The 16,688-nt window shown below is 39.2% G+C and overlaps 1 protein-coding gene across 7 annotated transcripts in view; it reads right to left on the bottom strand.

Moving 5' to 3' along the window:
* USP3 (ubiquitin specific peptidase 3) overlaps nt 1-16,688 on the bottom strand; it is a 101,120-nt gene that overhangs the window by 15,928 nt on the left and 68,504 nt on the right. For all 7 annotated transcript variants that reach the window (XR_004966837.1, XM_036304029.1, XM_036304047.1 and 4 more), the window contains 5 exons: nt 15,651-15,732; nt 13,490-13,572; nt 12,176-12,289; nt 8,407-8,520; nt 2,492-2,638 (listed from right to left, as the gene is read on the bottom strand). Coding sequence is in view for 6 of the 7 variants with exons in the window: in XM_036304029.1 (XP_036159922.1) it covers nt 2,492-2,638; nt 8,407-8,520; nt 12,176-12,289; nt 13,490-13,572; nt 15,651-15,732 (540 nt within the window). In the remaining variant the exon portion in view is untranslated. The remainder of the gene's footprint in view (nt 1-2,491; nt 2,639-8,406; nt 8,521-12,175; nt 12,290-13,489; nt 13,573-15,650; nt 15,733-16,688) is intronic.

Here is a 16,688-nt window from a genome sequence, read left to right as displayed (position 1 = left end):
AGATTTAAGGCTCTATCCATAGCGAAGGCCTGGGTCCTGAGTGCCGGAGGAAAACCGGTACTGGCAGCCAGGGGAAGGGAAGGCCTATTGCATGAACCTCTTCGTGCAACGGGCCTCTAGTCTATATATATAAAAGCCTAAGCAACTGAATGACCAGTCGCTATGACGTGCACTGACCATCAGGGGGCAGACACTCAACGCAGACGCTGCCCCTGGTAGTCAGTACGCTCCCACAGTGGGAGCACTACTCAGCTGACCAACGGACACCAGACACGGCTCACAGCTCTCCTAACTGGGACTGACTGGGCGCGAGCCCGCAGCAGGTGTAGTGGGGCCAGGATGAATGGGAGTGGCAGGCAGCACTGGACTGCCGGTTTCAGCCCAATCCCCACAGGCCACGCTGAGGGACACCACTGGTGCACGAATCTGTGCACTGGGCCTCTAGTGCTATCATAATAGCACATGCAAAGCACCATTCTAAGTACTTTGTATTTATTAACTCAGTTAACCCACACAAAAACTCTATGAGGTAGACATGATTATCCCCATTTCACAGACCAGGAAGATGAAGTCCAAAAGGTTAAGTAACCTGGCCCAAGGTCACACAGCTAGTCTGGCCTAAGCAGCTGTTCTTAACACTATGCTCTTGCTCTTAACTTAACCAATATAATATTAATGGACACTGAGATTGTTTCAATATTTTACTGTCATTAATTGTACTACAACATACACTTACATATCACCCTTTGTGCACTTAAACAGTTAACTTCAGCCAGTAAATGCTTCTATGTTAATAGAAATTTGAGGTGCTTTCTGACACTTGCAATCAATAATGCTAATACATTGAGCTGTACTTTCTGAACTGCTCTGAATCAACTGCAGTGATGAGATAGGCAATTCTATTATTTTAAACGTTTGCTTCCTTTGGCTTCCTTCCTTTACTGGAAAAAGAAATATATTGCAGCTTTATTATTTTCTTAAGTTGTTCATAAGATATTTGGCTTTTGTTTATAAGTTTAAAAAAAGGGAAGATATATTGGGAACTGTAGAACACAATGGCCATTTTAGGTGTTAGGTTTAGTATCTGTGTCATAAACAAAAGGCATACCCAAAAAATAACTACTGAAAATAAAGAGACTCTGACTGATCCTCTCATACTGACTCACATACAATGCTGCCTTTAATTTAAAGAGAAATTACTCTATTTCAAAGCAGAACATTTAAACTCAGTGTAGTCCTTCCTTTATCATTTCTGCCTCTGAGAAAAGGATACCAATCAAGTCAAAATACAAAACAAAATTTTTCATTTAATACTATTTTTAATTTGGTGCTAGCAGCAAGAACAATTCTTCCAGACATAGGTAATTCCCTTTATTTTAATTAAAAAAAAATTTTTTTATTGATTTTAGAGAGAGGAAGGGAGAGGGATAGAGAGATAGAAACGTCGATGAGAGAGAAACATCAATATTGAGTTTGCAACCCAGGCATTTGCCCTGACCAGGAATCGAACTAGCAACCTCTTGATTCTTGGGTCGACACTCAACCACTGAGCTACACCTGCAGGCAGACTTTCTGTGCTAGATTCTAATTGGAACCATAGCTAACCTTCCAGGGCCTAGAAGGTCAAACATTTTGAGAAGTATGGAAATTCATACTGGTTACCCTTCTCTGACACAGCCAGATTAGCTATGAGGCTGCTTAGTCATTCAAAAGACCTTATCTTATAAATCAGACTTAGCAACTTCCAGGCAATATTACAACCTCTATATATTCCCTACTCTTTCTTTCTTTGGGGAGTTTGTCTTATAAATCCCTTTCCTACATAGGTCAACACAAACTTTTCAAAAATACGAACAGAAGAAAACTACAATTAACTAATATCCAAGCTCAAATATCATAAAACATCTATTTCTCAAGCAAAATAAACATAATAATCTCAATGTCAATTCTGAGTTATTAGTACTTGAAAAAGCAACCTAAAAGGTTTATTTTGTTCATATCAAGAGGTAAGAAAAATTTTCAAGAACTTACAAATTCCTCAATTGCAATAAAGAGCAGATATACTTAAAGAAAATTCAAGTCCAGAATGAGGCATTAGGAAAATTCACATTCAAATATTTTAAGCCTTTGTTTTTAGTGAACAAATATAATTACTTTTAATATACTAAAATTAAGTCTTTGAGCCATTCTTCAGTACATCTGGAGGAAAACTTTTAAGTGCTAAATTGTACAAATATTTTCTATTTTTTTTTCAAGTTTTAAAATGATCTATCCCAAATAACAATCAGAACTACACCAAGATGCAAATACAAGATGCCTCTGGTCTGGAAGTGGGAGGCATGTGCCAGTCCACTGGTCACAAAGTTCAAGAGCAAACATTCGTAGCAAAGATTAAGGGAAACTCTCCACTCCCATTATAAATCTAACAAACAATAACACCAACAGAAATATCTGAGGTGCTCCTAAAACAGCAAAGGAAATTAAATCTTACATGCAACATTTGTTACTTGCAGACAGGGTAGAATTCTCCTGCAGAATTGGTGAGCAGGAAACACCATTGAAACCGCCCTGGAGTTCCAAGTGCAGGTGGTCCAAAAGGTAGCGCATGAATTCATGGGCATCCTGCTGCTGATAGCCCCTGAAACAAACAGAAACAGTCTGTCACGGAGGAGGCTCCACCTGCCCAGCCAAAGCCACAGGAGGGAAAAGCATGGGGCGGAGATATAGCCCTGCGCTCAGAGCTCAGACACAGCGAGGCTCCTGGAGACTTTTCATCTCCACATGCTCCATGTTTTACACACAAAATTTCTCAACAAGAAAAATAATTCTGTTTGAAAACATGGAATTTTAGAGCTAATTGGACTTGTAGTAATCTCAACTGACCCCACTTTAGAGATGAGGTAAAAATGGGGTGTGAGGGTGTGATTTGCCTAAAGTCCTGCAGAGACAGAGCTATAACCCATGTCTCTCTCCTGGATGGACTCTGAATCTTCCCACTGTCCCACTGGCCCCTCCAGAAGATGCTCAAATGTTAAAATTTCACATCTTAACCTCACCATAAAACTAGATCTAAACCACCACCACATGAAATAAGGAATCTAAAACTAATTCTTTAATTGAAAGATACTAATTTTTAAGCACTGGCTGAAAGGAAAAGAAAAATTTTCTAAAAAGTTAAGAAGACATCTAACATTCTATACCTAAATCCTAATCTCGATTCCAAAGACACTTTTAAATAAATACTTTTAAAAATGCATTGACTCATACGCAATTATTTTTTATCCTAAAATTTGAATATATACAGCAACATATTCTTAGGTTACTTCTTTCACTATATTCAACTAGGAAATTACGTGGAATTCTTATACTAATGCAGATTGATGACAAGTAAACAGAAATGAAGACTGACAGAAAATAAAGCTGATACAACTGGAAGGTCACAGAGGTTTATGTAGAAAAAAATAAATCAAGCAATGAAATATAAGATACTTGCATAAAACTGTTGATGGAAAAGACTTCTGCCTACATTTTGCCAGCATGGGAGGTTCTCTTTAATCTATCCTCTAAATCTCAAGGTTTTCTGGCTTGGTCTTGAGTCAAAACTTCCACCGCTCTTCCAGGCAATGGTTCCATAAACAAAATTTCCTTCAACCAGAGTTCCCCTCAATCTATATATTTCCCCCTTTTCCTGAAATTTCTCCTGGAAATAAGAAATTATGAAAACAGTCTGCCTAATCAATGAAACTTAAATCAGAAGTCACTTCAGCACTGCACTATAACTTTTTCTGAACTACTTAGCTACTAAATTTCAACATGTGTTCAAATATTTCTTCTAATATTCATATGAATAAATGTTAACATTCACAGTCAAAACTATTCATTCAAAGTTGGTAGTTCCTTTATGTACCTAACGAGGTGCTTTAAACCTTTTCAATACAACATCCTTTTTTTCTTTTCATGACTCAAAGGTAGTGTTACTACTTTAGGACATGTGTGAAGTTCTACACATATAAAAATAGTTTCGTTCCTTCACCAAAATAACCTGATATCTAATCATCATGTTTCTAAAATGGATCATGAAAAACCAGTACTCTGTAGTTATGCCAATTTGCATTTTCATCAAATACATTAAAAAAATGTTCCTAGGGGGAATGTCAAGGAGGAAAAAAAAGGAGACATATGTAATACTCTTTGTAATACTTTAAGCAATAAAAATAAAAAAAAATAAAAATAAAAAAAAATGTTCCTAATGTACTAATGAATGATTCCAACCATACCATGATTTTATATTCTTTTATCAAAATACATTATATTCTAATGTGTTTTTTTTACCATTGGAAACACATTTTTAAAAAATATATTTTATTGATTTTTTACAGAGAGGAAGGGAGAGGGATAGAGAGTTAGAAACATCGATGAGAGAGAAACATCGATCAGCTGCCTTCTGCACACCTCCTACTGGGGATGTGCCCGCAACCAAGGTACATGCCCTTGACTGGAATCGAGCCTGGGACTCTTCAGTCCACAGGCCAACGCTCTAGCCCAGTGATGGCGAACCTATGACACACGTGTCAGAGGTGACACGCAAACTCATTTTTTTGGTTGACTTTTCTTTGTTAAATGGCATTTAAATATATAAAATAAATATCAAAAATATAAGTCTTTGTTTTACTATGGTTGCAAATATCAAAAAATTTCTATATGTGACACGGCACCAGAGTTAAGTTAGGGTTTTTCAAAATGCTGACACGCCGAGCTCAAAAGGTTCACCATCACTGCTCTAGCCACTGAGCCAAACTAGTCAGGGCTGGAAAAACACTTTTTACCTACATGAGATCATGGAACACTCAGCATTTTTATAAAGGTAAGTTATGGGTTTTTGTTTTAATGTGTGATCTTTACCAGAAAACAGTCTCTTTTAAGACTAGGAACATTTTCTGATTCTGACTAAAGAGACATTTATCATTCCATTTTTAAACATTTAAATAAAACCTTTTATTGAATTATCTGAAAGTCTTAATAAATATTTAGTATGTTAAATTCAACAAACTTCAGTTACCTTTTTAATTATCTGCCAAATATACACTATGAGCTTCAGAGTTTTCTCTGTAGTCAACTTAAGTTTCTCTTGTTAATCACATTAAAGGAAACACTGCTCTCATGTGGGTGCAGTGTTTGTGTTTTGTATACAAATTATTTCATGGATGTCACCCAAACAGGTGTTTGTGAGTTACTGAGGAAATGGGTATATGAAGAACCCACTGGCATCTCTGACAGAGCAGAAATGAGAGAAGAGGGGAATAAAAATGGCTCCAATTTTAGCACTTCCTTATCGTCACTTGTTTTACCTTAAAAATGACCTCCTTCTCCTTAATGTCTACAGGAAATCTGTGTCCTAAAGATGCTGTGAGAAATAACTGTTGGGAAGCACACTGCAAATACAAAAAGCCTAAAGGGTCATGAACCATCCCTTCTGAACGAGAGGCTGAGAAGGGCAATACTGAAGCACAATGAATAGGCACACGGGGCAACTGGCTCTTCACAACAATTTCTGGCATAATGAGGCAACCAATATTTACCCAAATCTTTAAAAGAAAGAAATGTCCCAATAAAGAATGAATGAAGAAAATGTTAATTTGTCCTGGCTGGTGTGGCTCAGTTGGTTGGGCATCTTTCCATGTACCAGGAGGTTGCCGGTTCCATTCCCGGTCAAGGGCACATGCCTGGATTGCGGGGCTTGCAGGGGGCAGTTGATCAATGTGCTCTCACATCGATGTTTCTCTCTCTCTCAAAATCAATAAACTATTCTTTTAAAAAACACACACACACAAAAAAAAAAACAAAATCACAGTCGAGCTACAGAAAATATAAAGGGAAGAGAGATGGGCAGATTTATAGGAAAAGTAGAATTCTACTGAATAAAGGTTTCATAATGTTTCTAAACTCCCAGTTAAGAACGAGGGGCCTGAGTCATCATGGGGACCAAGCAGAACAGTATGGAGTTAGTTGCTGGCCTCACTCAGGCACGTGGACAAATTACTGTTAAAAGATCTATCATTAACCAACCCCACAAAGACCTGGTTCTCATACTGGTCCTGACATTTACTAGCTGTACAAAACCAAACACATTGCTCCTCCTCTGTCTCATTGTTGTCTTCTTTAAAATGGGGCGAACACTTCCTACCTTGACAGGAATTTTGTTGTGTTTTTTAATGAAGATCAGATATAAAAGATCTAAAGTGCTAGGCACATAGTAGGCATTCAATAAATGACAACTAGCCCTAGCTGGTCTGGCTCAGTGGATAGAGTGTCAGCCTGTGGACTGAAGGGTCCCAGGTACGATTCTGGTCAAGGGCATATGCCCAGGTTGCGGGCTCGATCCCCAGTAGAGGGTGTGCAGGAGGCAGCCAATCAATGATTCTCTCTCATCACTGATGTTTCTCTCTCCCTTCCTCTCTGAAATCAATAAAAAAAATATTTTAAAAATAAAGAAATAAATAACTATTTTATACAATAAAACATAAAGATTAAATCCCTATCAACAGTCTAACTAGGTGTGTCAGAAATTTTATATTAAGTCCAAACCAGATCAGTAGTAACTTAATAGTCATTTTCACCTTTCCTACTTAAGAGTCAAGAAATCTTAAAATTCTTACAAAATCAGTCTCTCCTGAGAGATTTACATGGCATGATATACATAAAAGAAGTTTCCTTCAAAACAAAGATCAGGGGTAACAATAGTCAATCACAACAACTTACAGTTCTTTAAAGTTACTACCTTTTAAACATTTCTCTATACCACCCATATATCTAAGCCACTAGTAGGCAATAGAGCAAGGTTTATGCTAAGTTTCACTACAGCATGCTGATTTAGTTTAAAACAAAACAAGGAGAGGGATGTACATTAGGTGCCTAAATCCTGAGTAGTAAGAACCATGATTGCTTCAGAAGGATAAAATCAACAAGGTGGTAACAGCTATTGTCAAACACCTGCGGTGCCCAAATCTGCTATTACCTGAAGTGCTAGGGCTGATGAATAAAACAGGACTAAGATAGGAGGGGAGGTAGGGATGGACAGCAGGGCTCTCTCCCTACTCAGCGAGGCTATACCGCGAGCACAGAAAACACAGGGACTCTGAAGCCACATTAGGATGGGACCCAGCAACCTTCTAGAAAGTGAATCCCAATGGACTTGACTACAGTCTCCTAAAACCTTCAGGACCCAGAGCAGAACTGTGGATATAATACCATAGACATCTACTGTTTACATTTGGATTTTTTTTTAGTTGAAATAATAAGATAGTGTATGATAGTAATTATTCTTTGTAAGGTTTTGAAAGAATCAAGGAAATTTTGTCCAGTATGTTTTCCTAGAGCACATTAAATAATTCATAAGGGATTTAAAAATAAACTTTACTGTTGAGAGTATTACAGATGTCCCCTCTTCTCTCCTCCCACTGCTCCCCTCCCCATTTCCTGCCCCACCCCAGGCTTTCACCACCCTATTGTCTGTGTCCATAGGCAATGTATATATGCATATAAATTCTTTGGTTAATCTCTTCTCACCCCCTTCCCCTCTTCCCTTTGAGATTCATCAGTTTGTTCCATGTTGCCATGCCACTGGTTCTGTTTTATTCATCAGTTTATTTTGTTTATTAGATTCCACATATAAGTGAGTTCATGTGATATTTGTCTTTCTCTAATTGGCTTATTTCACTTAGCATAGTAATCTCCAGGTCCCTCCATGCTGTCTCAAAGGGTAATAGATCCTTCTTTTTTACTGCTGCATAGTATTCTGTGGTATAAATGTACCACAGCTTTTTTATCTGCTCATCTGGGCACTAATCATCAGAGAGATGCAAATTAAAATGACAATGAGTTATCTCACACTTGCCAGAATGCCTACCATCAATCAGTCAATCAACTAACAACAAGTGTTGGCGAGGATGTGGAGAAAAGGGAACCCTAGTACAGTGCTGGTGGGAATGCAGACTGGTGCAGCCACTATGGAAAAACAGTGTGGAGATCCCTCAAAAAATTAAAAATGGAACTGCCATTTGACCCAGTAATCCCATTTCTAGGAATATATCCTAAGAATCCTGAAACACCAATCTGAAAGAATATATACACCCCTATGTTCATAGTTGTTTATAATAGCTAAGACATGGAAACGGGGCTTTGTTTTTATAACAAAATACCCTACCCTTTGTTAAAGACATTCAAATATCTATTATTTAAACAAACATTTGTCTAGTCAGATATATCCAACTTCTGTTCTCTTCCTTTAAAAAAAAGAAAAGAGCAAAACCAGTCTTTACAATACCACCACTTCATTGGAAATTGTTTCAGGAACAGTATAAAGACTAATATTAATATTTTAAGTACCTTTCGTTAAATAATACTTACCTAAAATTTGGCATAATCTTCCAAACAACATAAAATAAGGACTCTGGGCTAAATGCAGTTTGGCTACCTTGCCATAAAGCACAGAGTGTCTTTCTAAACTCTTCCACCAAAGACCTGCAAAAGAGGAAGGGACAAGACCCTGCGCATTAATGAGAGGCTATTATTTCAAGGCATAATGTCCAACTGTCTAAAGTTCATAATAAATTAAAAATAAAAACATAAAGAAGGCCTGGTCTCTTCTAAGCTAAGTCTGACAGTTAAGTAAAAGCATTTCAAAAAACCATGTAAATAGCAGTAATTACTGACAAAACCAGTTTTGTAACCCTATGGTGAAGTCTGTGCCAAAATACTGTCATACTTGTACAATAAAGCAATGAGAAAGTTACAAACCTAATTATTTAAGAATATACATTTTTAAAACTTAAAATCTTCATTTCTCCTTCTTGCCCCTCACTAGGAGCACTTCTCAGACCTCAGTGTGACATCTGCTCATCTCTGCCTCAGAGAGTCCATCTGACCACAAAGCTTCAACGTTCAGCTCCATACCAATGACTCTCAAAAATCCAAATCTAAAAGCCACATTTTCTCATGACCACTTTTTTTTTTTTAATATATTTTATTGATTTCTTTACAGAGAGGAAGGGAGAGAGATAGAGAGTCAGAAACATCGATGAGAGAGAAACATCGATCAGCTGCCTCTTGCACATCTCCTACTGGGGATGTGCCCGCAACCCAGGTACATGCCCTTGACCGGAATGGAACCCGGGACCCTTCAGTCCGCAGGCCGATGCTCTATCCACTGAGCCAAACCGGTTTCGGCTCTCATGACCACTTTTATTCAGGTTTCTCCAGCTTCCAACAGGAATTTTCCACTGAATGTCCTCCTGCCACTTCAAACCCAATGTGCACTGAACCTCCTCTCTGTGCTCTCCCTATTGTCCCCCAATATCCATTCTCATCTTCTCCATAGGAGTAAAACTTCCTTTTTTCCCTTTGGCACATAAATTCCTGAAATAAAAAACTTTGAGTGTGTTTAAATTCTGAGAAATTTCCTTAAAGAGAAATAGTCCTTATTAACCGTTCCTGCCTCCTTCTAGCTGAAATGAGGATGAACTGGTGGCACTCCAGCACCGTCTTGGACTATGTGGCTGAGAGCCCCATCCCAGGGCTGACGGCACAGAGAGCAAGACGGAGCCTAAAAACTAGAAATGTCTAACTCTTGCATGAGAAAATAAACTGTGGATGTTTAAGTCATGGTTAATTTTGGTTATCTATGCATGTAGCTAAGTTGATACACCTCCTCAACTTCAATGACTCTATCTGTCAACACAACTACCATACTCATGAATAGCTAACTGATAACTCAGGGAATCTCAGTATCTTCTTTCTCAACCTGTTATCCTGTAGGTCCCTGGAATACAAAGCATATTTTTTACTTAGTGCCTGGACTTGTTTGAGGAAATCTCCACCTGAGTCTTGGTGAGAGTCAGAGCCTGTCTACCACTATGGAAGCTGGAAAGTCCAGATACTTGCTTTCCCAGCCTATCCCTCCACCCCCACTGCAGGAATTGGATACAAGGCCTGGGCTCTGCCTATCTGAAGCAAGTGTTAGTGATGCAAAGAAGCTGGGACAGTACCAAATCCTTTCTGGTGGCAAAAATCATCATCTGGAGTTCACCAAGCACCCAGATCCAGTAGTGCCAGCAGTGGGAGCTCGAGTTGCACTGGGCAGCAAAAGCAGTGATGTTTTCATGGGGAAGTTCTGTGGGGGTGATTGTGGCTTTGGTTCTAGATGCCTAGACTTCATACCTGATTTTCTACCCATCCAGTAATGGTGAGCACACCAATTAGACCTCCAATAAGTTCCTTTTCTGCTTAACATGGCCAGAAGCAATTTCTACAGTTTGTAACTAAACCCTGAATGATATTAATGCATCAAGTACTACTCACTCTTCCCTTCAGTTTTGTGCACATGCATTTTTTCCTCTACATTTCACTCTATCCCCTCCAACCCAATCCTATGTAATAAAAGGCTAATATGCAAATTGTCCCCTTGATTGGGAGTTCAACCAGGGGGTGGGGGCCAGCTGGCCAACAACCCACAGCCCCTCCACCCGGCTGGCCCCACCCCTGATCAGGGCCCCTCCACCCCTATCAGGGTAGGCCGGCTGGACCCCACCTGTGCACGAGTTCGTGCACCGGGCCTCTAGTTACTATGGAGTGTAAAGCCTCCCTGAATGCAGGCATTTTCCAGTTCATCCTATATGCTGTTATCAAAGTGAACTCTTTTTTTAAAATATGTTTATTGATTTCAGAGAGGAAGAGAGAAACATCAATGATGAGAATCATTGATCAGCTGTCTTCTGCACACCCCCTACTGGGGATCATGCCCACAACCCAGGCATGTACCCTGACCGTGAACTGAACCTGGACCTCCTGGTTCATAGGTCAATGCTCAATCACTAAGCCATGCCAGCCAGGCAAAGAAAACACCACTTCCAATGATGTCATTCCATCCCTCTTCAATGCCTGGCTTTAAAGTTGCCCCATATTTTGGCGCTAACCATACTGGTATACTCGTCTAACATGTTCTATCCTATTCTCCCTCAGCCACCTAGGCAGAACAGTACCAGATTATAAGACGGCTATTTGGAATGTGTGGGATGGGGGTGTGGGTATGGGATGGGCAGGCAGGGAAAACATTACATTAAAAGCATACACAGATGCCCTAGCCCAGTGGTCAGCAAAGTGTGGCTTGTGAGTCACATGCGGCTCTTTGGCCCCTTGAGTGTGGCTCTTCCACAAAATACATGTGCGGGCGCGCATGTACAGTGTGATTGGAACTTCGTGGCCCATGCGCAGAAGTCGGTATTTTGTGGAAGAGCCACACTCAAGGGGCCAAAGAGCCACATGAGGCTTGCGAGCCGCAGTTTGCCAACCACTGCCCTAGCCGGTTTGGCTCAGTGGATAGATAATCAGCTTGCGTACTGAAGGGTCCCAGGTTCGATTCTAGTCAAGGGCACATACCTTGGTTGCAGGCTCCCAGCCCTAGTTGGGGGCATGAAGGAGGTAACCAATCGATGTATCTCTCTCACATCAGTGTTTCTCTCTGTCTCTCCCTCTCCCTTCTACTCTCTCTAAAAATCAATGGAAAAAATATCCTCGGGTAAGAATAAAAAAAAAACACACACCAGATTATAAACCATAGACCTGTTACAGTAATGGTAAGATATGTAAAAAATGTGCCCCTTACAATCATGATAATATGATAGATCTTCTAAACCCCAAATAGTGTGTGGCTGCACGGAATAGATACTGGTTCTCAAGAATCACTTATCAATTCTTCCCCTCTTCATGTCAATGAAAAATTAACTGTATTGTCCCTGTAATTAATTTGATGAGTACAATTTAATTTTACTATCCAAGACAGGTTTTCCTAACAATATCAGACAAGTCAATTCACAAAGACTAGTGATATTCATGCTGGTCTACACTTAAACCTGTATTTCATATATAGATGTCAGTTTTAGAATGTCCAAATTCACAAAGGCTCAGTAAGTAGAGTGCTAAATTTATGCTGGCTTTTAGGAAAATACATGTAAAAGAATTTCAACAATTATTACGATTACCTGCTAGATACTTAAACACAATTTTTAGAAGAGTTTTTTAAAAATGTATGTGCCTGTGAACTCACATATGCAATGGAAATCACCAGTAAGAGTCTTTTGTTTTGTATCAAAGCCAGAAAGGATATAGTCTTAGAACTCACACGTTGTTATCCCCTTGGCTCCTGGTGTGGTATGTTCGCCTTCCTGCCGTCTTCCCATTCCTTAACTCCACAGCAGGCAGTTCTTTGAAATAACAGCAAAACTGTTCAATGTTACTATTTAAAAAGGAAGGGAAGAAAATTATTTTTTTGAATTTACTGTAAAGAAAGTTCTATGAAACCTACATATGGATTTTGTGAAAACACAATCTCAATTTTTCATTTAAATTGTACTCAATGTATTCTCTTGCACTGGGTATCATCATTAAGTTCCCACATTAATACTAAGTATAAATAGATGACTGCAGAAATGAACAAAGATCTTAAAACAAAATCTCTGTTCAAAAAAATCCTCAATCTCCCCTCCCCACACATCTTTAGAAATGGTTGTCACCATTTCTTTCTTCTCAGAGTGCTTGTAGGTGGTCAACAATTCCCTCAAATAAAAATAACCCATAAAACCAAACATATTGTTTAGAGACACTATAAAGAGTAACAAGGAGAATTCAGTAGTGACTAAAATTTCTTCTTTGGGCAAACTGGATAAGCTAACAGTACCTTTAAGAAGAAATAAAATATGGCTTCTGCCTTATTCCCAAGGTGGTCTTGGGAAGATAATTTATTCTGACTTTTGATGGCTCATTAAAATCTAAAAGTACACAACTTTCAAAATAATTTATGCTATACAACTTAGGGCAGCCTTCGTGACCATTTTATTTTTACTGCTTATCTTACAGTCTGAAGATCTTCTAAACATCCAATCTTATGACTACACTTAAGGCTCAACTAATGATTCAAATAAGTTTTCTGAACAAGGTTCCTTGTAGCCCAGGAGTCTGCAAACTACAGCCCACACACCATATCTGGCCCTGGGCCAGTGAGCTTTTACATTTTAAAACAGATGTTTAAAAATGGGGGGAAGGGCACGATTGAGGGGAAAAGAATATGTGAGAGACTGTATGTGGCAGGCAAAGATTAAAAAATATTTATTTAATTTGGCCTTTTACAGAAGAAATTTGCTGGTCTCTGCTCTAGCCAATTCAAGAAGCAACAGAAAATAAATAACTGCCAGCAGTTATTTAATGCAAGGCACTTTTCTAATAAGCACTTTATATAAGTTACATTATACACTACCCAATTACCTGTGAGGTAGAATTATTATCCCCAATTTTACTGATGAGAAATCTAAGGAATTGAGGTAACTTGCCCCAAGCCATATGACTAGAGTCAATGGCAGAGAGGATCTGAACCCATAGCCTTTGCTCTTAACTATTCCACTAGAAACTAACAGCAGATACTTAAGCTCTGTCATATTACCTGAGTGACTGAAGGATGGCATTCATAAAACACGTGTTCCCCAAATTCCGAAGGCCTGTGGCACAAATGGCAGTGGTGCTTCCCTGTAAAATGGGACAAGGAGAGGCCCATCAGTAATGCCAAGAGAAGGCCGACTTTTTCAAACATCAAAGCAAAGCAAAGGCGTATATTTGAAACTCCAACTTCAAGCCAATCTAGAATTGGTCCTTTTCTGTCCAATTAATATTTCAAACTCTGTTTATATTCTCTGTATAAGTATCTACATATGTTTAGACGGTTGTTTCTAATCCTGGGACTGTTCTAAATGGAAGTATCTTGTGGACGCTTATGAGGAAAGCAGCATTAATAAGTACCGTGTAGTACACAATGCAAAAACCAGGAAGATCCTTAAAAGAAGTAAAAATTAAGACTTAATGTCGTTACAAGATTCTATTAAAACTACTACACGTTACAAAAAATATAAATGTATACACACCAACTATTTCTGTCACCAAACTTTTAACTCTAAGCCATGCATAAATGACCAATATATGTTTTTCTAGCAATAGAGTATTAATCTTAAAAAACTACCTGAATTTCCCTTAAACTAAGGCTTGGTTTTCTAATTAGCTCTACAAGTTCATCATGACATCTGAATACTACACCTGAACATTGAAAGTGAATCTACCCATCCAAATCAAAGCATCTCTGACCATAATTCAGTTGGCCAGAGAACACTTTAGCTCTTTCTTCCACAAAATCGTTAACACTTTGATTAAGAGTGTGTCTCTACATAGCTAGCACGAGAGCAGAGAGGTAGATGCAGGGTAAAATTATTAAAATATTTTCTGATTTTGCCCTGGCTGTGGTGTGTTTCAGTTGGTTGGAGCGTCGTCCAGCACACCAAAAGGTGGTGGGTTCAATTCTGGTCAGGGCACGTGTGGGAGGCAACCAATAGGTGTTTCTCTCTCACATCTGTTTCTTTCTCTATCTCTCCCTTCTCTCTCTAAAATCAATAAAAATTGTTTCAAAATAAATAAATATTTCATGATTTTAAAATTTTGCTAATCCATTAATGGCTCATACATCTGGTAACAGATGGTTACCAGAATGAGGAAGCATATTCTCTTATGGTGAAGTTGTATTAATAAAGTCCTAAGAAATAAAATACCAATACTTCAGACCCATAGATTTTATACTAGGGACCTTTAACAGAAAGCAAGGATCTTTGCATCTTACAGAAACGTTGTAATAAGGTACGTGCGTAGGCATTAAGAACAAACACTTTGGTGTGGTGAACACACAATACAATATACAGATGTATTATAAAATTGTACCCCTGAAACCTATATAATTTTATTAACCAATGTCACCCCAATATAGTCAATAAAATTAAATAATTTTTAAAAACACACACAAATTCTTGCTAAGGCAGAGGAGTACAGTGGCAATCCTGACAAAAGAAAGGCACTGACAGATGGACTCATTGGGGTATTTAGCCACATTAAGAATCATTGGTACAAATGGCAAACATTTTATAAAATATTCCAAATCCAAGGCATCCTATATAATAAAGAGGTAATATGCAAATTAACCCTCACACCCTCACAAGATGGCTGCCTACGACCAGGCCAGCAGGGGGGTTAGTGAGGGACGACCAAATGACTAAACAGCAGGTTGCGTGGAGTGACCAGGCCAGCGGAGAAGCCGTGAGGGGTGACCAGGCTGGCGGGGGGGCAGTTAGGGGCAACCAGGCCAGCAGATGGGGGCAGCTGGGGGTGACCAGGCCAGCAGGAAGGGCAGTAAGAGGCAACCAGGCCAGCGGGGGGGGGGGGGGCGGTTTGGGGCAACCAGGCCGGCATGGGGTAGCAGTTCGGGGCGATTAGGTTGGCGGGGGGAGGGGCAGTGAGGGGCGACTAGGCCGGTGGGGGCGGGGGGCAGTTAGGGGTGACCAGGGAGGCAGGCAGGTGAGCAATTAGGAGCCAGCAGTCCAGATTTGTGAGAGGTCCCGGATTGGAGAGGGTACAGGCTGGGCTGAGGGGACCTCCCCTCCCCCAATGCACGAATTTCGTGCACCGGGCCTCTAGTATACTTATAAAAGTGTATAAGGACCAACATTAATGTAATAAAGCAGACTATATCTCAACCAATTCTTATATTTGAATAAATTTTAATTACTTACATTTACTTTTAGTAACTTGCTGTTTAGTGATGAGTTTTCCAAAAGTTTTCTTTTCCTATGCCTGTCAGCTGTGAAAGCTGAGCTATTGAAACACAAACAAACAAACAATCAAAAAGACATTAATGTACACAGACTTCACAGAAGGTTTTAGAGAATAAACTTGGCTGTTCTTAGTGTCTAGGGTATGGAGCCTTGCCTTGCTGCTTAGTCAGGCGAGGAAATGACCTATTAGGTCCACTGTGGCCCACAAAGTACTGAAGTAACTGAGGAGCTCCACTTCCTGGAAAAGCCCTACGCTCCTTCAGCAAGATGAACCAGAAGAAGCCACCACCAGGTACTTCCAAGAAAAGCTGGCCAGGTAGATAAAGCCTGTGAGACAACCCCTTGCCACCACCACTCTAACTGCCTAGGTGAAGCTTCAAAAAATGAGAACAGTCATTCCTCATAACAAAAAGAAAACCCTGGTCTGACAAGATTATTTTAAGAGTTATCATAAGTCTCAAATACTGTGCTACTTCTTTTATAATTTTGATAAAGATATCAATCATGTTTTATTCATTTGTCGTATTAGGCTATGACATAATCTGAGTTTGTGAAATGATAAAAAAGTATAGACATATACAAATTCATTTGATCCAGCTATGCTAGAAAGGATATTCTAAAACAAATACTAATTAGCACAGAAATTCTGAATTAAAATTGTTTAAATTTCTCTTCATGAAAGAAATACTTTATCCCAGCCCATGTGATTCAGTGGTTAAGCATTGATACATGAACCAAGAGGTCGCTAATTTGATTCCCAGTCAGGGCACATGTCTGGGTTGCAGGCTCAATCCCCAGTAGGGGGGCGTGTAGGAGGCAGCTGATTGATGTCTCATTGATGTTTTTATCTCTGTATTCCTTTTCCTTCCTCTCTCTCTAAAAATCAATAAAAACATATTTTTTAAAAAGAAAGATATATTTTGCTTAAATTTATCAGAGAGTAAGTCCTATCTTCAAAGGGTCACTTTAAAATTATTATGTATCAGGAGGTAAAAT

This window comes from Myotis myotis, unplaced genomic scaffold, assembly GCF_014108235.1.
Source record: "Myotis myotis isolate mMyoMyo1 unplaced genomic scaffold, mMyoMyo1.p scaffold_m19_p_1, whole genome shotgun sequence".
Lineage (NCBI taxonomy): Eukaryota > Metazoa > Chordata > Mammalia > Chiroptera > Vespertilionidae > Myotis > Myotis myotis.
This window is presented reverse-complemented; position numbering and strand designations above follow the sequence as displayed.